Raw genomic sequence first — 23,516 nt, forward strand, 5'->3', positions numbered from 1 at the left:
AAGGTAGTTAAGAAGAAAGGAAGGAAGCAAACAAGGAAGGAAGGAAGGAGGGAAAGAAGGAAGGATGGAGGGAAGGAAGGAAGGATGGAAGGAAGAAAGGTACATGTGTGCTTAGGAACAGAGTTGTGGCGAAGGTGTCACCTAGTAGGAACTAAAGGAGGTGAGGGAATGAGGTGGGTAGAAGTGTCCCTAGTGGAGGGTGGGCAAAAGCCTGAGATAAAGACTCCTGACAAATTCAAAGCAGACTGGCGTAAAAGGGCTGAGCAGAGGAGAGGTTGGTGGACAGCCACAGGGCCTTATTAGACTTCTCAAGTACTACTGGTTTATCAACATGGTTTTTGGACTAGATTAAAAATAACACAATTTATTTATAAAGCCATAACTGTATAGATCTAAGCAGAAACCAAACTAAACATTCTTCCCTAGCAGGTAGTGTAAGAAGAAAGCATGATGGGGAGTGAATTTGTGACATTTAACACATTTTATTTGCTAAGAATTTAAATATCACTTACCCAAAGGACAGAGTGAACCACACAATCGTTAGCTTTATTGTATTTTCCCTGACTGGGTAGTTGAAACATCTCATAAAAGTCAACCAGATCTGTGGAATATTAGAGAGTTAGTTTTCTTATGCAGTTTTAGAGACAACCCCTCTTCACATACCCCTGCCACCAAATTATAAAAAGCTGAGGTTTTGTTGAGCTGAATTCATTTCAACTTAAAATGTAGCTGAAAGTAGTCTGGGAAGATGGCTCAGTGGTAGAGTGCTTGTCTTGCATGCATGAGGCCCTGGGTTCCATTCCTCAGCACCACATAAGCAGAAAAAGCCAGAAGTGTTGTTGTGGCTCAAGTGGTAGAATGCTAACCTTGAGCTGAAGAGCTGAGGGATAGCACCCAAGCCCACAGTTCAGGCCCCACAACCAGCAAAATAAATAAATAAATACATAAAATGTATCTGAACGCCACAAGGAACCACAAACACTGGAATTTCTGCTTTGCAGCTTCTTGGAGGCAACAAGTCTTCAAGGCAAGACGTCACTGCCCCAACTCTGGCCTGACACATCCCCTGAATGGGTCTGATTCTAAAGGGATCTACTAGCCTGGTCCTAGTCTGGGAGTCAGGTAACCTCACGGAGGGGAGGTACTATTGATGAGACAGGTACAGTAAACCTCTCTCCTGACCATTTCCAAGTTCAAGAAGTTGACATGTGTGTTGGGGCAGAACTCAAACTTACTCCATACAGTTCTGTGCGGATCCGAACGAAACACCTCCTGTACCATGTTCCAGTGTCACTCTCAATTTCAATCAGCTCATCTATTTGCTTAGGGGTTTTGATTTTGTTCACCTGCAGAGAGAACAGAGTGCCAAGGGCTGAGGTCTCTTCTCTGAGGTTCCTCAATTTAGGCTCACAATCTGAGTAGGCAAAAACTAAGTCCAATAAAAAAATGAGGGATATTTGTAATCATTCCATCTATATATATGAGACAATTGACATAAGTCTAAGATGCAATCAGCACCTAAAGGAACCCAGTAAGAATGAGTAACAGGAAATAGGGAAGTGGGGAAAACTTGTAGTGAAATGATAGAAACCCCAAATGGTCTCTGACTCATTACTACAAAGACCCACATTACCAGGTCAACATGAGCATAGATCATCTTCTGAATTCAGACTGTATTTCTTGGATTAAAACAGTTGCATGCAATATATTTGTTGTGGAGGAGTGTACTTATTTGATGAATTTGACCCCCTAACCATTGTTCTTACAGTGCTTTCCTATCTAATTTGTATGCCACAGTACCCCCTTGCCCTTCCCTCCTTCTCCTCCAGCCTAACTCAGTGCTGGCGGGCACACCCCCACAGGTGTGGGGGCCATATGGCAAGAAGTAGGTGAGTTTCTTTTGCAAATTTCAATGCTAGCCGCTGAGTCACATCCATTTAACAAAGGACAGAGGTTCAATGTGTAAGCACACCTCTGGCTATGAAAGCCTCCTTTTACTAAGGAAGAGAGCAATGCTCCCAACCAAAAGAACCCAGACAAGGACAAAGGGGAAGCACTTGGTGGTGGCTTGCCTTTCCTGTTAACCATCCTTGACCTGTTTTTGGCAAGTCTGAGAATCATGGACAAGTTCAGATAAACATATTACCCCATCTGGGATTTGAGTAGATTTTTCTAGAGAGTCTGCCAACATCCTAAATGGCAATTGTATTGTGAAATACAGGTATTGAGACTGGATATTCACAGAGGTGATCATCTTCAAAATGTACCAAGGTTCAATCATCAGGTCAGACTACAGCCCATCTTAAAAATACCTTTTATAAACAAAAATGAAATGAGATAGCATGGAGGGGTCTTCGTAGTCAGGGATCATTTCACAGGATGGTTCATGTTTTTGTTTTGTTTTCTGTACTAGGGTTTGAACTCAGGGCTCTATACTTGCTAGGCAGGATATAATGCCTAAGCCATGCCTCCATGGAAAAGTAGACTTTTTCAGCCCACTTATTTTTGAGTAGGATCTTCCTTTTTGCTCAAGCTGGCCTGGATTGCATTCCGCCTATTTTCCTGTAGCTGGTATAATAGGCATGTGTCCAGCTTTTTACTGTTTAATATGGGGTCCTTTTGTCCAGGATGGCCTCAAACTGATCCTCTTAATCTCAGTCTCATAAGTAGTTAGGATCATAGGTTTTATGGTGTTTGTTTTGTTTTTCACTACAGGCATTTGAACTCAGGACTTCTCACTTACTAGGCAGACACACGGCTGCCTGAGCTATACATACGCCCAGTCAACTTTTCCAAGGTTTAACAACTGTAAGGATATATAAGCCACTGAAAATCTTAGATTTCTCCTTATGGTTTAGTGCATGTTAGACAAGAACATTTTTAGTCTGTTGTATGACTGCATATATCAAAAGCTTTAAAACACTCATTCCTTCCCCAAATCCCATGCCTCCTATTTTATTAAGTTGACTGGCTTTTCCATGGAGAATAAACTATAACTAGAAGGTGGAAGGACAGTCCAGGCAGAGGGAAGAGTAGAGGTCAGGCCAGGCTGAGGGTTAGGTCTGAGGAATTTTAAGACAAGTATATCTGTAGAAAGGATCCCCAGGTAGTCAGAGACTGGATTGGTAGGTCTTTGGGGCCAGAATGAAGATTTTTTTTTTGGGGGGGTCCGGTCATGGGGCCTGAACTCTGGGCCTGGGTGCTGTCCCTCAGCTCTTCAGCTCAAGGCTAGCACTCTACCACATGAGCCACAGTGCCACTTCTGGCTTTTTATTTTTCTGCTTATGTGGTGCTGAGGAATGGAACCCAGGGCCTCATGCATGCAAGGCAAGCGCTCTACCACTGAGCTACTTTCCCAACCCCAGAATGAAGATTTCTATCTTTATCCTTAAAGCAGTGTGCCACTGGTAGAATGGGAAACTAGCATGTGTCTTATATCATGTGTGCCCCTGCACATGCATGTAAGGTAATAGAGATACATTTTGAAAATAAGTCTCTGATTCTTTTGTGCCTTATGTTCATATTAAACCTCATCAAGTCAAAGTCATGCATTTGGGTTTCCTTTCTGGTTCACTTGGCTGCCTTCCTTTACCAAATTCAGATTAAATATTTATTTAATAAATGGCCACATAGAAAATACTCATCTGAGGCTGGGAAGGTGGCTCAGTGGTAGAGTGCTTGCCTTGCATGCATGAGTCCCTGGGTTCCATTCCTCAGTACCACATAGGCAGAAAAAGACAGAAGTGGCGCTGTGGCTCAAGTGGTAGAGCACTAGCCTTGAGCTGTAGAGCTGAGGGGACACTGCCCAGGCCCAATGACCAACGGAAAAAAAAAAAGAAAAGAAAAAGAAAAAAAAGAGAAAATACTCCTCTGTACAGAAAAATGTTATTGAAGAGAACATTGCTTATACTGTTCAATATATATTTATGCTGTTCATCATTTATACTTATCCCTTACAAGGCCAATGAATAAACATTTCACACTTTAGAATTAAAGTCTAAACAAGAACTATAAAGAATGTAGAGAAATTAGGAGTTCTCACACATTTCTCCAAGAATCTTTGGAAAAATTTGGAATCCTCAAAATGCTCTGCGTAGGACCGAGGAAAAGCACACGATTCTAAGCGAAATGAACACCAAGATAGAGATACAAGAGGTTTTATCTTTGTTGCTGTTGTTTTTAATGTACTTATAATGTACTATGTGATTTTTTTTGTTTCTTTTGTAAGTTCTCCCTCCATGGTATAACCCCTTTGTCACTGTATTTGATTCTGGTGCCCTGCACCTTGTGTATACATTTTTCTAATTTGGGGAGGGGAAGGGAAATAACAAAATGCTGAAATAAGGATACAGGTTGACCCATTGTAACAATGAGATGTATAAGACACCATGTTGAAAACAAACTTTACAACTTTGGGGGCGGGGAGGAGTTGGAGAGGTGGGAGGTAAAGAATGGTAGAGGAAAAACAAAGGAGAGGTAACAATGCTTGATAGAAAATGTACTCATTACCTTACTCATGTAACTGTAACTCCTCTGTACAGTATCTTTACAATAAAAAATATATTAAAAATGGAAAAAAAAGAATTAAAGTCTACTATTCCTGAAACTTGGATCCATCTGCATTTACTTTATATCAAAATCACTGTAATCCACTAAATTTGACTTTTGCCTTGTCTAACAGGAAACCCAGAGATTTGTTTTGGAAACCCAGAGATTTGTTTTATGTTTAGTTACATTTCTTTGATTTTCTAGTCTGTTTTCCTACTTGTTTATTAAGAAAAGTTTTAGTAAATAATTTTATGATTTGACTAAGTATCTTGTGTGAGTGTGTGTGTGTGTGTGTGTGTGTGTGTGTGTGTGTGTGTGTGTGTGTGTGTGTGTGTGTGTTGGCCCTGGGGCTTGGATTTAGGGTCTGGGTACTATCTTGGGAGTTTTTGCTCAAGGATAGCACTCTACTATTTGAGCTACAGCTCCACTTCTGCTTTTGTGTGTGTGTGTGTGGGGGGGGTGTTAATTGGAGATAAGAGTCCTTTGGACTTTCCTGCCCATGCTGGCTTTAAACTGTGATCTTAAGATCTCAACCTTGGGAAGTGGTGCTGTGGCTCAAAGTGGTAGACCGTGAGCTTTGAGTGAAAAAGGTCAGGGACAGTGCCTAGGCCCTGAGTTCAAGCCCTGCAACCACCACCACCACCACCATAAAAGGTTTCAACCTTGTTAATAGCAAGGATTACAGGCGTGAGCCACCAAAGCTTGATTTACTTAGTGTAGTAACACCTGTTAAGACCAAAGAATGATGATGGACAATTCCTGACATGTTAGAAAAGAACTATGGGACTGTTATGAATGTGTGCCTTTGAATCAGTGGATGGTCACTTCACCAGGAGCCTGGAGACCCAGATTCTCAGTAATGAGGCTAAATTTTTAGTGTATCTCATGTAAAATATATATTGCTGATCTTAGCTTTTGACCCAGGGAGACCATTTTTGTCTTTTTAAAAAATGCTATTTTTATTAATTTGATAAACTAATGTACCTATTCTTATTCTAAGACTTCTAACCTTTTAAAAATTCTTTTATTTCCTGTCTCCTCATAAACTATCTTTGTATTCTGACTGCTCCACCCACATGTATATACAAACATGTTTATGACTATATTTTAATATTTGCTGTTATGTGCCAGATATAATGCTAAATGATTTACATACAATATTTCATGCCACCCTTTCAACAAATCTATCAATTAGTCATTATTATAATTACTTTGGAGACAAGGAAATTGAAGCTCAGGACTAGATGCTACTTGTTTAAGTCACAAAGCAAGCAAGTAACTCATTCTGGTTTGACCCCAGATACATTTGGCTTTCCTCAGAGACCATGGGGTACTCTGAACATGGATGAGAAGAAAGTGGAAACAAATGTCAGTGGGGAGGAGATGGAGTAGAGGATCTCCTCTAATAGCAAGTAAGGAAAATCTGTTGGTGGTCCCTGTAATCAAACCCCCTGTCTGCTGAGTCTGGAGTCAAAATAAGTCTGAGATGAGTTTTTCCACCCCAATTCAATCTCTCAGGTTGGTGTTATCATTGAATCAGCAACAGAATTCCGAAGTTCTAGACAGGCACAGGCAGGGGTTGGCAACCAATGGGCCCAAATCATCCCTTTGCTTGTCTGTGTAAATAAAGTTTTATTGGAACTTAACATCTGTTTGCTTATGTAATGTCTATGATTGGTTTTGCACTGAAATGGCAGGACTGAGTAATTATGACAAAGACTGTAGAACTTGAAGAGCTGAGAAGATGTGTAGTCTGGTAATGGACAGAAAACATGTTCTCTGCGGGGCAGACTCACCGTGAAGACTTTCTCAGGCTGTCCCCGAGCTCTCATGTTGGTGTCATGAATTAACTTCAGAATCATCCAGGCTTCGTCGTGTTTTCCAACCTAAGAAATGTACACATAGTGATGGGCTAGGAGTCAAATATAATGTACTCCATTATTTCCCAGCAAGCATCCTGTGCCACTGTGTTTAGATATGTCCCACTGGAAACATACAGACTATTTGGATATCAGTGAATGCATTCGCAGTTCAAAGATTGTGCCTGTAACTAATTAGAAAGCAGCACCTGAGAATCTGTAAGTCCATGGCGTCTTCATTGAACAAGTTATTTGTTTTTAAGGATGAGCATGATCGTTTTCTGGTTACAAAGCAGCTTTTTGCACATGCACGTTGTTTAAAGCATGCCTTTATAAGAAGCCAAGCTCTGTACAGCTCCCATAATAGGAAGGAATATATACCTCCCAAAGAGTCAAATTTAAATGATCAAGGACTCTTTCCACTGGAATGTAAGAATGCTACCTGTGTATTTGTAATAATCAGCATTACCTCCAGCAAGAACCGAGGGCTCTCTGGCATGAATGTGAGGGCCACCACGGAGGAGACACAGGGAAGTGCGCACACGATGACGAAGACGCGCCAGCTGTGAAACTGGTAAGCCGAGCCCATGCTGAAGCTCCACCCTGGAGAAGGAGCACAGGAGAGCGAAGGAAAGCTCTGTCAGAAAGCAGCTGGCAAAGGCACTCTACGGGTCTCACCACAGATGTACAAGACAGCTCGTACCATCCACAAGGAACGAGCCACAGCAATTACTTACGGCCCCTATCACAGAGCTGGTGAGGGAGGTTCTTGTTAGGAAGGGTAGGGTCTAAGGACAGAGTGCATGTAGGGTTATGTACAGCCACATCTCAGAAGGCCAATATCATCTTTTGGAGAATATATTTTCCGTAGGTCACCATGCTAGGCCTCTTCTGCTGGCTCTCATAGATCATTCTCTACCATCTTTCACCTTGCTGTGTGCCAGGAAATGGCCCTCTGAGACTGTACCACCTACTTGGCTCCTTGTTGGACTCAATAGAGGAAAGCCAGCAAGAACAGGGTGGGGAAGGGGTTGCTTGTGACTTCCCTGGCTTCTTTTCCCTTTCCCTTGGCTGGCTTTGGCAGCTCCTGGATTTGTTTTTGACCCCAGCTCCTGGACAGTTTTAGCCACTCTTTCCTTTGTGGTCCTTGGAGGTAAAGGAGATCCAAGGTCACTGATTCATTGTTGGTTTCTCTTAACAGGTCCTTCATTTTTGTGAATAGTCTCTTATTAAACTCTTTTTTTCCGGTAGTACTGAGATTTGAACTCAGGACCTTGTGCTTGCTAGGCAGACACTCTATCACTAAACCACACTGCCAGATATTAAACTCTCCTCAATATTGTCACTGGTTTCTTGTCTAGCACCCAACCAGTACAGTTATCGGGAATTGGCAGTTTTATCTGTGTTGTTACATACCATCTAATGAATAGATTGAAGAAATTTTAAATTTTATAAGAGAAAATTTAAATTGCTAGATACAATAAAACAGAAACTTTGTTAGAACAAATAAAAACAACCACAATGGGGTGCAAACATAAATCTCTTCAAGAACAAAAAAGCTAGCCAGTGTTTAGAATGACTACGAAATATTTGAAAGCAAAATTCCATCAGGGTTCTTAAGGAAAAACAGTATCAAAGCCAGCTTAAAAAATGAAGATAGATAATGACACAGATGAATTAGATGAGGAAGAAATTTAATTTGTAACAAAGCTTGGCATTTACAAAGCCTTCTGTGAGCAAAAGTCAGGTAGTGCACAACCCATCCCCAGGAGAGCCATGCAATTATTCACTGTTTGCTCAGGAGACTCTTGAGATTCTTGACGTGACATCAACTTCCTCAAGACCACATAACTGGAGTCATATACCAGAATCAAGACAGAACCATGCATCTATATGGCCCTATGTGAGTGTCCATTCCCTCATTGAGTTGTTGACCAGATATAGATAGCAATGACATACTATATTAATCATCCATTAATATTTTTATGAGAGCTTAATATATGGATAATATGAGGAATGCTAAATTAATTATTCCATGAATTTCCTTTCTTATAGCAGCCTTTAAAAATGTTAATGAAAGGCCAGGTGACTGGCTCATACCTGCAATCCTAGCTATTTAGGCTGAGATCTGTGGTAGGAGAGTCTGTGAGATTCTTATCTTCAAAGAACCACCAAAACAAAACAAAACAAAACTGGAAATAGAGCTGTGGCTCAAGTGGTAGATTACTTACCTTGAGCAAAAAAGCTCAAGGACAGCACCTAGGCCCTGTGTTCAAGCCCTAGACCAGCACACACATATAAAGAAAGTCAATGGGGGAAAGCTTACCAATACACGTGGAATCATACACTATGATAAGACTACATGAGCTGATCCCTGTCCACCTATCTAAGCTCATCTTTACCAGCTGGTCCTACAGTTCCTGTGGTCCAGTCCACCAACCTCTTTGGGTTTTTCTGAATGCAGAACATAATCCCATTACTGGGCCATGCTTTTCTAAAAATCCCCTAGAAGCACAGACATGCATTTGAAAGGACGCTTGCATTTCAGATAGCCTTTTTGAGTTTTGAAGTGAGGGGTTTTACTTTGTTTTGGGTATATCTCATCCTTAGTGTGGTCCCCCAGGAGTCTTCTCCATTTGCTATTTTCCTGCCTAGACTGCTCTACCTGAATATTTGCATGACAGCTGTTTCCTTAACACCTCTAAGACTTGGTTTCAAGTCATCTCCTCAGTGAGGCCCACACTGAATTCCACCCTATTACTTAGGCTTGTCTTATTGCCTAGACAATACTTACCATTATTTAACTAACATTTATTTGTTTACATGTTTCTTATCTATCTCTCTCCACCAAGAAAGTGGGAGCCATGAATTCTCATCAGTATCTCTCCAGTGACCTAAGAAAGCCCTGGCCCAGAAGAGCAGCTCTTTAAATGTTTGCTTAATGAACACACACAAAAACTCTGTGTGTGCATATGCATGTATGTGCACAATCACTGCAGGCTACCAAGACTATTGGGACTCGGGTTATCTTTGCTTCTTTTCTCTTTTCTTTTTCCTTTCCTTTCTTTTGTTCCTGAATCCACACAGCAGAAAAATAACCTTGCTTTACTTTTTTCAAATTAAAATTCTAACTTAGATACAGAGAAAGTATTTCTCGTTTTAGGAACATAGTTCTATGGACTGGACAAATTTGTAGCTATGCCACCACTATCACAATCAGGACATAGGACAGTTCTATCAGTTCAGAACATTCACTCCTGCTCTCTTTTTGGAGTGAATTCTTCCTCTATGCAGGATCCTTTGCAACCACCCATCTCTTCTCTGACCCTGTAGTGTTTTTCTTTTCTGATCATCCACATTTTAGACCCTGTAGTTTTGTCTTTGCTACAATGCCATATGAATGGACTATGTAGCAAAACACATTTGAGATTACATTGCTGACACACAAAAAGGATGCATTTATCAGTGGTTTGTTCATTTTCGTTGCTGTGTACTATCCCACTGCATAGTGTATCAGAGTTGATATATCAACTCACTGCAGGGAATGTTTCCAGTTTAGGGTGATTATAAATAGAGCAGCTAAAACGTTACATACAGGTTGATGTGCTCTGTGTAAATATTTTGATGTAGGTTAATTAGATCATATGAAAAGTTTCTATTTAGCTTTATAAGCAACTGCCAAACTGGAAACTAGAGGGGTGACTCAAGTGGTGGGGTGCCAGCTGTGAGCAATGAAGCTGAGAGAGAAATCCAGACTCAGAAGCCAAGTTCCAGTACCAGCAAAGCAAACCAACAACCACAACCAACAAATAAACTGCCCAACTGTCTCCCATAGTGGCTGTATCTGTCATCTATGAGAGTCTAGATGCTGTATTTTCTTCCTGTCTATTTTTGCCAGTGTAAAAACTAGCCCTTTCAGTAGTTGTCTAGAGAGAGCTCATCATGATTTTAATTTGCATTTCCCAAAGGCCTAATAATATCTTCATTTACCTTTTGTTCATTCTTTTGTACTTTTACTGGGTGCCTTTATGCACCCACTGCAATGTGTCAGACTGATTCCCCCTTCCCTAGATGAGGTGAAGGGCCAGAAGAAAGGGCAGATTTGTTGACAGGACAAATACAACTCCTGCTAGGGGAGGTTAGAAAGAAGCACAGAGGACAGACAAGATGGAGCTATCTGTTCATCCCAAGAAACCTTTTCTAAAGAGTTCTAGCCACATATTTTCTCCTCTAATTTGGGTCTTTCAACAAAGAGAACAAGTTCCAAGTTTATAATGTCCAACTCAGACAGAACTAAAACCAGTGCTTAAGAAGTGAAGATAGCTGGGTGCTAATGGCTCATATCTGTAATCCTAGCTACTCATGAGGCTGAGATCCGAGGATCCTGGTTCCAAGCCAGCCTGGACATGAGACTCTTATCTCCAACTGACTACAAAAAAAGCTCAAGGGGTAGAACACTACCTTTGAGCAAAAAAAGCTTAGGGACAGCACCTAAGCCCTGATTACAAGCCCTAGGAAAAGGGGAAAAAAGTTGAAAATATCAGCAGCTGACTTGGAGAAAGGAGGAGAGGGCGGGTGTGGAAGGGCATCCTTTCTCCCTCAGGACAGGAGCTGTCAGAGTAAAAGACTGATGGTCCTTACCCTGGAGCCCAAATGGAACAGAGACACTATAAGGGTCTTAAGAAAAGCCCTTTAGGTGCTTTGCAGACTGAAAATACCACTCTCAATTAGTAAAAGCATGAAGTGAAATACCAATCACCCTCATTACTCAGAATGAGCCATCAGGAGCCCTCCTGAGCTCCACTTGATGGCACAAAGTCTACACCACAGAAAAACCCAAAAGTGGAGTGAAGAACAGGAAGGTGAGCTCCAGTGAGCCATATTTGGTCGTTCCTTTCAATCCTCATGTGTCTTTAGGCAAAGGGATTGTTTTAAATGAACCTTGTGGTTGGCACTGGGCCTTTTTTGTCTTAAAAATATGATTCCTACAACATTGATGGTTCTCATTGTCCTTTGGACTTTATTCAAATATTCATTAAACTGTCATGCTATGGGATTTATCTACAGATAATGTAAATTCCATGCAAGGAAGGACTCAATTAGTGTATTACAGAAAGATGTTACGGCCCACCTCTAATCACTGTGGCACTAGTAAGAGTGTGATGTGTCTCGCATAATAATCAAGGTCAGTTGCCTGACTGTTTTTTTTTTCTTTTTTAAGGTGCCAAGGCAAAAGTAGGTAATGCATTGATTCCAGTGCTGACCATCTTGTATATACATTTTTCTAATTTGGGGAAGGAAAGGGAAATAACAAAATACTGAAACAAGGATACAGATTGATCCATTGCAACAATGAGATGTACAAGACGCTATGTTGAAAACGAACTTTATAACTTTGGAGGTGGGGAAGAGGAGTTGGGAAGGTGGAGAGGGAAGGGATGGTCGAGGAAAAACAAAGGAGGGGGTAATAATGTTTGATAGGAAATGTACTCATTACCTTACTAACATTACTTTAACTCCTCTGTACAGTATCTTTACAATAAAAAATGAATTAAAAAAGTAGGCAATATACAGATTATATTTTTCTCTGAGCTCTGTCCCAAAAGCTCTCCCATGGTTTGCAGGTCTTACATGGATTGTCATTTATGTGGAATCAACAGAATGATCTTTGGCAAGAAAGCAGATTTTAGGTGCAAGACACAGATCCAATCTTCTAAAAGAAACCTGCACATATTTTCCAGGAGATTATGGCTCAGTAGATAAGAAGTTAACCACTTATATGGTTTTGTCTGTAGTCTTTTTTCATGAGGCATAAGGCCAACTGACATTCTCTTTAATGGTGGCTTGAGCCAGACACCAGTCACCAGTAACTCACACTTGTCATCCTAGCTACTCAGGAGGCTGAACTATCAGGGTTGTGGCTCAAAGTCAGCCCTGGCAGGAAAGTCCATGAGACTTTTATCTCCAATTAATCAGTAAAAAGCTGGAAGTGGAACTGTGGCTCAAGTGATAGAGCACTAGCCTTAAGCAAAAATGCTCAGGACCAGTCCCTGAGTTCAAGCCCCATAACCAGCACCAAAAAAGAAAAAAAAGGGTCTTGAAATTTATTTCCTCTCATGAGAAAAATTTAGAAAGGGACCAATGATCAGATAAATTACATATTTTACTGCTACAGAAAAAACCCACTTATATTCTAAACATATCAATGGTTTTAAATGTAAGTACTGTATAGGACACATGAGGCCTTAGTCCTTGGTTAGCCATTCAGGTCATGGTAGTCAGCTTCCAGCATCATGTCAGTTCAAGGCTTAACCAGATGCAGTTGGAAGTTCTGTAGATGATACTAGCAATGTTTTCCCTATTTCCTTCTCAATTTGTCAAAATAAGCAAATAAATGAACATATGTGGGGTGGGGGATGGGTGAAAAAGGAGATAAAAGAGGTATAGACCTTTAGTGAACATCATAAAACTATTGGAAAAGCATGACTCACATAGTTCTGATTTAACATGGAAAATGTGTGCATGCAGCCCCCCGACACACACGACTCTCATATTCCTAGACTTAGGACAACAGAACTCATCCAAGTGCTGTTTGCACCCAAAGATCACAATTGCTGCACATTCATTGACGTACAGCAATTTCTTACCTTGTACCCTCTCATCCACAACAAATCATTTAAAACCTGCCGAATCAGTTACTTAACTCATGATTCAGGTTCAAAATGACCCTTCAAATTTGGTCACTACTTCAGACAAATTATATTCTGACTGAGGGCTTGTATCCACAGTGATCTAGGAGTCTAATTCCTGATCTGGTGCCTCAAGCAGGGGATTTTATACTCCTCCTCCAAGAAAAACAGATGGACATATATGGCTTGGGAGAAGATTAGTTCATTTGCCAATCTTGCTACTTATATCCAAGAAAATATCCTTCTGATCATTGCCTTTTAGAAGCTTCCCAAATGACTTGGGATCTTTACTGGGATTGTTAGGGGGTACATAAAGTGAGAGAGTTAAATTTTGAAAAGTGATAGAGAGTTTGAAAACTGAGAACCCACTGTTGTGTAGCAAGATATGAGTCACAATGCTTTTCCTGTGTGTCCCTCTGCACCCCACCACAAGAGCACATCCCAGGTATACATATCCCAGAACCCTTCTCTGTTTGTTATAACCTCATTTCAAAAACATTTTGCTATACACTTGCAGCTTTTTTTTTTTTTGGTCGGTCATGGGGCTTGAACTCTGGGCCTGGGCGCTGTCCCTCAGCTCGTCAGCTCAAGGCTAGTGCTCTACCACTTGAGCCACAGCGTCACTTCCAGTTTTCTGATAGTTTATTGGAAATTAGATTTTCATGGACTTTCCTGACTGGGCTGGCTTTGAACCATGATCTTCAGATCTCAGCCTCCTGAGTAGCTAGGATTACAGGCGTGAGCCACTGATGTTTGGCACACTTGCAGCTTTTTGGAAGTTGGAGGTGATCCATCAAGACATACTAACAAGAATGCACAAATAAAAGCATGCAGGCGCTCTTCAGTCTGCGTTGGGGGACACAGGGTGGTTCTGTTCCCCTTTGCTCTTCCTCATCTGAACTCTGACCAGATTTCAAAAGTTGTCATTGCCAGCCAGGTAGGAAAAGGGACTTCCTCTAGAGCAACAGATGCATTTTCTAATGAGTCAACCTAATACTTCCCCAAATAAAAATTAGACTTCCCTTTTGGAAAAATAAACACGCAAGAATTAACTAGCCATTATTTAACTCTAAGAGATACTTCTTACAACACACATTTAAAGCATTCTTTTTCATTCAGATTGTCTAAGGGGAAACTGAGTAGCCTAAATCAATTAAATGGTTGGCAGAGATGGAGTCCCTGAGGCTCATCCCTGATTTATGACCCTGCAGCAGACTTTCAAGGGCTCTTTCTCCTCCTTCCCCGGCCCCTTTGCCTTTGCTTCAACACGTCAGGCATCTACCCACAGTTAAATTTCACCTCTGCTCTCTGGAAAGTCTGACTACTTGGGCCATTAATCTTGGCCCTCAAATAAGTTCCTGGCTGCTACCGACTGTGGAAATGATTGGTCTGGGTGCGTCCTGGGGAATGGATTTTTAGGGCTATGGCGCCAGAAAAATCAAACCCAGAGTGACTCAGTCTGGTTCTAATGCGGCAGTTTTTCATTCAACATCACCTTCTCCAGCTGCTGCTTATGAGAAATGATCTAATTATTCAGTGTACCCACAGTAACAAACCACTGTATGGCAGGCCGGGGTGAGGCCCTGGCAGGGAGAGATGCACAGCCAGCTTTAGTCAGATTGCTAGTTCCCACACCAGCAGGTTCCCACGTGGGCTCCCTTTTTCCTCAGGCCAGCACACCCATGCTGATGAGGGGTTTGAAAAGAACAGGAAGACTTGATATTTCCTGTGGCCTCTAGAAGGGACATAGGTGGAGCAGATCCAAGGCATACATCAGATTCTTAGAATATTTACAGCCATACAACCTGTGCCAGACATTTCACACACACAGTCTTGCTTAATACATCAACAAGCCCAGAGTCCACACTAGAAGAGTAAGTAGATGTGGTACAGGGTATTTGTTAAACTTGAACTAGTGTGTGTGTGTGTGTGTGTGTGTGTGTGTGTGTGTGTGTGTGTATGACCTGCAATATTTGTGATATACATACACAAAAAATTATTTGTTGTTTAGCAGAAGTTCAAATTTAGCTAAGCATTCTGTATTCCTCTTTGCTAAATCTGGTGCATATATAACTCAGCAGACATCTGACAATGTCTGCAGACAGTTCTGATGGTCATGACCTTGGGGAAGAGGTGTTACTAGAGGCATAATAGTAACTCCTAATAATATAGTAACTCATAATGGTGTCTATATGTAATAACTCATATAAGTACATAAAACATGTGGTAACTCATAACAGTGGATAGAAGCCAGGAATGCTGTACACAGAACTGCCCTGTGTTCAAACCAGAATGATCCAGTCCAAATGTCAGTAATATCCAGATTGAGAATCTTTGCTGTGAACTGGTCACTGTGGCCATCCATTTTACAAGTGGGGCTTAACTTCATGAAGTTAAACCTTGAGGAAGCTTCATTTTCAAATACAAGGTGGAAGTAGACTTTTAGAAGAAAATACATTTCATTCCTATGAAAATGTTTAGTTTGGTTGGTAGTTTTCCTCTTAAGTTCTAAGTTCTTTTGATAATTTTCTTTCTCCCTCCCTCCTTCCCTCCCTCCCGCCTTCCCTCCCTTCCTCCTTCCCTCCCTCCTTCCCTCCCTCCTTCCCTCCCTCCCTCCTTCCCTCCCTCCTTCCCTGCCTGCCTACCTGCTTGCCTGCCTTCTTACCTTCCTCCCTTCCCTTTTCTTCCCTTCCTCTCTCCTTCCTTCCCCTTCTCTTTCCTTTCCTCCCTCCCTCCTTCCATCTTTCTCTTCCTTGATTCCTTTTTTTCCTTCTTTGCCTTTATGCTATAAAATTAGTCAGCAGAGGCTGTCACTTTTCTCCTATTTTTTTAAAATGTACCTTGGAGAACAAGTAAAGCTAGCATAGAATAAAAAGAAATGTTCTCCTCCCCCACTGGAGTTTTGGTAAAGTACAACATTTCCCATCTGATGGCTTCCCCCTATCTTGCTGTGAGAACTCTGAGATGCAGCTTTTTCCAGATCTCTCCCTTTTGGCCTCCAAAGACCCTTGCTGTTCCTTTCCATCCTTAGTTTCCCCCTCCCCCCATGGCTGCTTCATTACTAAAGTTCATTGCTTTCTCTACCCACCGTGTGGAGGAGGGAGGAGGATGAAGAAGATGCCTCTGATCATGATACATTGCATAAATGGACATAAATGGGCATACATTTATGCATAAAATGCATAAATGATGCATAAATGGACATTTTAGAATGAAACAACCTTGTATAAGTGTTCAGTGCTAACAATAAAATGATTCTATGTATGGCATTGTGGGAAGCAGCCAAGGGCCGAGGCAGGTGCCCCTGGGCTCTTGCTCTTAGCTCAGGTCCTAGAATCTTCTGCTCATTGCTCTTGGGGCAGGATGGTAGAGGCCGGGCACCACTGCACATTTCATAATGCTCTTCAGTCAACAAAGACAAATCACCACTACAGAAATCGTCCACCACTCTCCTTAACAAGGAGGGGAAAGATCACGTGAACAATCATTCAGCTCATTCTCCCTCATGGTCACAGGATAAGCAATTGTTAATTAGAAGAAAGAAAAACGTATTTAGAGAAGGTATGCTAGTTTGTAATTTTGCCGTGGTAGAAAAACAAGACAATGGGCCCTTGACACAAGAGGATGCATCCTCATGTAGGTTTGCTGGACAAATGCTTTGGAAAGATCTGTGAGCTGGATGATAGCCTTAATTTTGAAGAAGCATATTTTTATCTTTGAGGAATTTATAATAGGTTGAGTAATTCATGAAACACCCAAAAAAAAACCACCAAAAAAACCCTCAATCAAAGCCATTGAAGATTCTGATATGTTATATGAGACACTGAAAGCATATATGGAAAAAAATTTTCAGTGTATATCCGTTTGGAGATTCTCACTGCTATTTGTAGTAGATTTACAAGTAACTCGAATCTATCCTGACAAAGCCTTTAGTACCATGCAAGAACTAAAGGGATTCTTGGTAAACTACAAAAGTGAAAGTTATTCAGCATAATCAATTAATAATTGTTGGTGTCTGTATTATATGCATATGTAATATGCATATAATATATATGCATATGATTACTTACTAGGCCCTAGATATTTGAAATAACTGCTGTTATTTAAAATAACTCAACAGACCAAATAGTTGTTTGCAATGCTTGAACTCCATGCAATACTTTAAAACTTAAAAAAAATAGAATGTATTTCTGTTGCATATGATCTGCTACTTGCAGGTTGAAAACTGGATTGTGATAGCTCATGATTTTCAGTTGAAAGCATATCTTGTATCATTAACATCTTTTCTAAATATTTAGGTTTTTGAAGTTGTATAGTAATTCAACATTATGGTAATAGTTTACATAATGCTAGATATTTTAAGTGGTTAATAATATTGTTATTTCAGAACAGATACAATGTATTTAATATTAATGTCAGGAATTCACTTAATTTTTTTAGGACTGGAATTAAAGAAAATAACCAAAGAGCTTAATGAATGCTGTTGATGTCTTAGAACCTGCTAAATAGACTGAGGATTAAATTCTGCCTTTTAACTGAATGTAAGGGACATTTCGATAAGGTTATATTTACTATACTCTATTTATTTATTAAGGTTCCCCAAGATTTAGAGATGTACTTCCTATGACAACTCTTATTGTAAATATGCTCATAGGAATTAATAATAGCAATAATCATTATTTCTACTATTACTTTATTTCAAACATTTTTCTCCTTTTTAGTAGTTTATATTAGTAAGCAAATTTCCTTGTTTTTCAAATATTTTTAGTATAAAGATAATATTTTTGTCTAATTTTTTTTGTGCTAGTCCTGGGACTTGAACTCAGGGATTTGGGCATGGCCCCGGAACTTCTGTGCTAAAGGCTAGTATTCTGCCTCTTCCCACTGTTTTTTTGGAAGCTAATTGGAAAGAAGAGTCTCATGGACTTTCTTATCTGGTCTAGCTTCTAGTCTTGATCCTCATATTTCAGCCTCCTGAATAGCTAGGATTACAAGCATGAGCCACCAATGTCTTAAAAAGCTAATCTTTTTGAAGTTTCTGTTTACTTGGGTTACTTGGGGTCCTTTGAAGCCTATATCAGAGGTGCCTTTCTTCCTTTTCCACCTTCCCCAAGAAAATATTTGCTGATGACCATTATGACTGTGAACCTACTATCTTCATGCTTCCTGAAATAGAAACTTCATGATCAGTTTTGCAGGTGACATTTTCCACATTTCCAAGGGAATGAAAAATAAAATATGTTTTGCTGGTGATGACAGTCTGAAAAACCTCCCAAACTCTATGGCTACTTAGGACATTTGGCTTAGGCTTACCAGTCCAAGTTTGTATCTAACTAGCCATCAAAGAAGACTTTTGATTTGTTTTAGAGCTGAAGAAACAGCATTGTATAACAACAAATGGTTCTAGAAAAATGCAGCAGAGAGACCGGATGTTCATTTATCAAATCACTTCTGGTTTCCTGTTGGACATACAAATAGCTATCATTTCTCCCTCTTTTGCAGTTCAGTGTAAGCATGGTGGAATTACTATCATGCAAATGTAGGTCAAAGTAACATGTGCCTGCACACAGAATCTGGCTCATAAAATCCCTGTATGGTCCTCCATTCTCTATCATTTTGTTATGGTTGAAGGAAAAGAGTGTAGAGTCCAGAGAAGGTAGTGAGTGCCACAAGGTGGAAGAAACCTAAAATAAAAACTGTTGGAAAAGCCAACCAAAAGTCTGGCGTCAGACACACTACACTTTTAGGTGTGATGAAACTAGGTTTTCATTGAACTCCTGGGCTGCTTGTTTTAGTACTGAGCTACTCTAATGGAGAGCTACCATCAGCAGGATCAGTAGGACTGTGAAGTTGATTTTCAGAAAATGGAAAACTTTAACAGTCTTTAAAGTGAACAGAAGCAATTAATGCCCTAGAAAACAGCGGGTAATGTGTGACTGGGGGGTAGCTGCAAAGAGGAAGACAGTAAAATGTGGAAGCAGAGAGACTGCAGTGTTTGTCATTACACCACACCAGTTCTGCAGAAGTGCAAACTGCAGCCCACAGACCACCCTGAGCTGCGAGTAACTCCTTTCCGTTCTCACTGTGTAAAAAAATGTGTCATTTCATATGAAAGTTAGGTATTTTCCTAACTTCAAAAAATACTCCATTGTATGGATATATTCAACTCCACTTACCCATGCATCTGTAGGCAAAACAGGTTGATTCTACCTTTTGGTTCTTGAAAATTATGTTTCTGTGAATACATGATTATAAATCTCTTAAGTCCTGCTTTCGTGTGTGTGTGTGTGTGTGTGTGTGTGTGTGTGTGTGTGTGTGTGTGTGTGCGTGCGTGTGTGTGTGTGTGTGTGTGTTTGTGTGTGTGTGTGCCTGAATACAGGACCTCCCCTCCAGCTTGAGTCATGATCCCAGTCCTTTGTGTGTTAAGTTTTTAGATGGAGTCTTGTATTTTTGCCCAGGCTGGCCTTGGATGGTCACCTTCCCACTTCTGCCTCCCATGTAGTTTGGAATAAAGACATGATCTATTACACTTGGGTTATTCTTTTTTTTCTCTCTCTCTCCAAATTTCTGCTTTAATAATGGCTTGTTTATTTATTTATTTATTTTTGAGAAAAAAGGTCCCAAACATCAGGCTATTCACAAAAATAACCCACAGTATCAACTTTAGAAAACAAATATTAAGACTATTACACTAATTATTTTTCGAAGGGATGCATCTGACACTTGGCTTATTCTTTGAAATAGTCTTGCTAACTTTTTGTATGGGCTGGCATTGAACTATGATCTTCCTCCTCTGCCTCCAAAATAACTGAAAGTTATGGATGTGAGCTACTCCTCCTGTTTTCAATTTTTCGGAGTCTATATCCAGATATGGAATTGGGGGTCATATAGCACTTTTCTAATTTTGTTTTTTTTTTGGGTCCAGTGGTGGGGCCTGAACTCTGGGCCTGGGCGCTGTCCCTCAGCTCTTCAGCTCAAGGCTAGCACTCTACTACTTGAGCCACAGCGCCACTTCTGGCTTTTATTTTTCTTTTCTGCTTATGTGGTGCTGAGGAATCGAACCCAGGGCCTCATGCATGCAAGGCAAGCACTCTACCACTGAGCCACCTTCCCAGCCCCTTTTCTAACTTTTGACATAACCAATTTAGGTCTGTTCTCTCTTCTCTACAGATGGGGTTGTTGTTAAGGATGGGCGGGAGAGGATTATCACGAGTGCTGAGCAGGACTGTGGCTGCTCAGCTGTGACCTCCTGACAGGACTGAGGGCCAGAGACTTTTCCCTCTCCTGAGCTCTGTTAGGTTCTCATGACTTCTCAAGCACATCTTTTATTTATCTGCTTGCGGTTTTCGCTCCCAAATGTTCACATGAAAGAAGGATGAATTAAAATCTGTGGGACAAGAAAATACACTATTTGTAATTGTCCCTTTCTGCTGTGGGCCATGTGTCTCCTTAACTCTTTCAAATGCTCTTCCTATCCTAGTGGTCAAAGATCTAACTCTCGGACAGGGTCCATAGGACGCTTAGTTAAGACTTACTTAGGAAACAGCCATTTGAAATCTGTAGATTAAAAGGAGTAAGGATTTAAGAAACCAGTCTTATTATTGAATTAACATTGTTTTACATCATCTATCTTCAAGAAAACACCAATTAAAATTACAGTGAGATACCATTTCATGTACCCTCCCTCCCTCCTCACCAGTGGCCATGGGTAACTCAGACATGATGGGCGGAGTAGAAGAAGGCACAATGTTGGAGAACAAATGATTTTATAGGCATGAGTTTACTGTGTGACTTGGTCATTCCCTTCCTGGGTCTTTTCCAGCAGAAACAAAACCACAAGCGGAGGTGACTTGTGTAAGGAAGGGGCTGGAGACATGGCTGAGTAGTAGAGTGACTGCCTAGTGAGTGCAAAGCCTTAGTTCAAACCCAACTACTACCATGAAAAAACAGATTTGTTTAAGGATGTCTAGTGTGCTCCACAAAAAGACACCTTCAAAAACCTTGATATGTCTGAAATGTCTACCTATAAAACATTGGGGTGTGTATTTATTGTGGCGTAGTTACACAAATATATGCTATTTAAAAACAAATGGAAAGAAATACAACATGGGTTTTTACGTCTTTCTCATGTGCCAAACATGATACATGCCCATCCATCACACACACATACATACACACATACACACACCACTTATCCTGTACTTACATATTACACCCATCACACAACCACACAAAATCCACTCAGTCTACTGCCATACACATAGTATACACATGACACACTGCCCATGTGCCATGTGATTATACACTCTGCACATACAGTATGCACATAATCTATACTATACATACACCATGCATATCACACACATATGAGATACACAAACACTACACATCAAACATAAGATACACAGCTTGCCACACAACACACGTTTTGTCTACAGACCACACATGTATATCAATCACACACATCACCTATACAGCACATATCATACACACATTACAAACACACACATCACACACTGTATACATCATACACCACACACAATGCACATATATCACACATGCACACACATGAGCTGTAGAGAAGATTGAGTTTCAGCAGTAACAATGAATGTGGAGATTCCTAAATATGATCCTATGTTAATTGGAAAGATTCATAAAGAAGCAGGAATTTCTTCTGCTTAAATCAGTGGCTCTGAAAGTTTGGGAAGACAGCAGAACATGTGTGGGCTTCTGAAAGTTGCGAATGCACAGAGTTTGACAAATCACGTAAATAAACAACATGTAGGCATGTGTTAAACAGAGGTAGATTAATGAAGATGAAACTTGAAAGGACAAAAAGAAATGCAAAGGTTTTCGGGTGTCGGAGGTCTTTACCAATGAGAAGGCAGAAGTTCAAATGCAACGTTAGAGTCTGACAAGTCCCATACACCAAAGAAAAGCTAGCGTTTGGTTCTTTTATTATGGTATCTAAAGATAATTATTGTGACCTCTTCAAGTGGAGGGGGGTTTGAAAAGACCTGGAAGCAGGCAAGAATCCTGCTGGGAAGTGAATTTCCTGGAAACTGCTCTCCCTCAGAGTGCAATTTGTACCAAGACAAATCCAAGTGCGTTTTTAAATAGATTAGGGGCCTTGGGTGACCTGAATCTTCAGGAGTAACAAAGGCAGAGAGACAGCTTCTGGCAAAAATTAGGAATATAGGCTTGAATCACAAAGCTAAAATGCGTCTCTCCTAGGGTGTTCTAACAAACAAACTGTGATGAGCCCTAGTTGACGCTTGAGGGCAGCCTGAGCACAAAGATAGCCAGAGACTCAGGGGCTCCATAAAAGCTCTTCCTAGAGGGTTTGCTTGAGTCTGCAGGGAACTTCTGAGCAGGTCTGCGAGCTAAATCAGTTGCTGCACTCCTGGATTCCCCTGGTGCTCAGGGACAGAAAAAGACTGGGAAAGCCTGAAACCCAGGCAGGGGCAGCCGGGTGGGGGTGGCAGTGGTGGTGGTGGTGGTGGGGTGGTATCAAGGCAGCTTTGGTGATCTATAGCCAAGAGAATCAAACACATTCCATCAGGAGCAATGGCTACAGATCAGAACTTATAAAAGCAGGAGTCCATGCCCTTATCGCATAAAACAAGCCAGTACCTATTTGGTTTTCCTCTCCTTTATCAGGCTTTCAATTCCTGAAAAGGAAACCCATCCTGCCAGTGCATGGTATTTGTGTCCTTTTCTTCCAGATTCTGTAGAGACATCAGAGCAAGACTGCCTTTTCAGGGCTGCAGAGCTGGATGATGGAAGAGGTGGATGTGCTGCCGCTGCTGGTGGTAGTGATGGTGCTGGTGGGGGTGGGAAGTGGTAGTGGCGGTGTATGTGTGTGTATTGCTAGGGATGGAACCCAGGGTTTCATGCTTGTTAAATAAACATGCTGTATTACTGAGCTAGCACACAGTAAAATGGCTTTGAAGTCTGAGTCTTGGTTCATTCTATGTTGAAGGCAATCTGAGTATCTCCAATTGAAGGTTTAGACATCAGACATTACATTTACAGACTGGGAATTTCCACACTAAAGAGTCCAGTCATAAGAAGATGAGGGAACAATATAAACAGAGCCAACTACAGAGATGTGAGCCCTGTCTGGGCTATACCTATCTAGTTAGGCCTCCTGTATTGCATTCGCCACTTTTCTCAGGGCATGAAAGAAACAGAGGCACATTCATGCTGATATCCTGCCTAATTGGCTGGCTATGTTGGTAGATGCATTATATCCCTACTTCCTGCCAAGTCTGATGAGGGAAGCAGTTTGATTTTTAAAAATTGGTGAGACTATTCTGCAGTAGTATTTGAAAAATAGGAAGGAAGTTGAATTATCTTCAACAACTGGATCTAAATTAAATGATGCATGCAGGTAAAGCTGAAAGACCTGGTGATATTA

General features: G+C 40.9%; 1 protein-coding gene across 1 annotated transcript in view; it reads right to left on the minus strand.

The window, feature by feature from the left end:
• Positions 1-23,516, minus strand: part of LOC138834386 (synaptic vesicle glycoprotein 2C) — a 143,107-nt gene that overhangs the window by 20,086 nt on the left and 99,505 nt on the right. The window contains exons 5-8 of the mRNA XM_070033019.1: positions 6,877-7,010; positions 6,345-6,434; positions 1,236-1,346; positions 513-601 (exon numbers count right to left, since the gene is read on the minus strand). Coding sequence (XP_069889120.1) covers positions 513-601; positions 1,236-1,346; positions 6,345-6,434; positions 6,877-7,010 — 424 coding nt within the window. The remainder of the gene's footprint in view (positions 1-512; positions 602-1,235; positions 1,347-6,344; positions 6,435-6,876; positions 7,011-23,516) is intronic.

Source organism: Dipodomys merriami, unplaced genomic scaffold, assembly GCF_024711535.1.
Source record: "Dipodomys merriami isolate MVZ:Mamm:240054 unplaced genomic scaffold, mDipMer1.0.p SCAF_213, whole genome shotgun sequence".
NCBI classification, from domain to species: Eukaryota; Metazoa; Chordata; class Mammalia; order Rodentia; family Heteromyidae; genus Dipodomys; species Dipodomys merriami.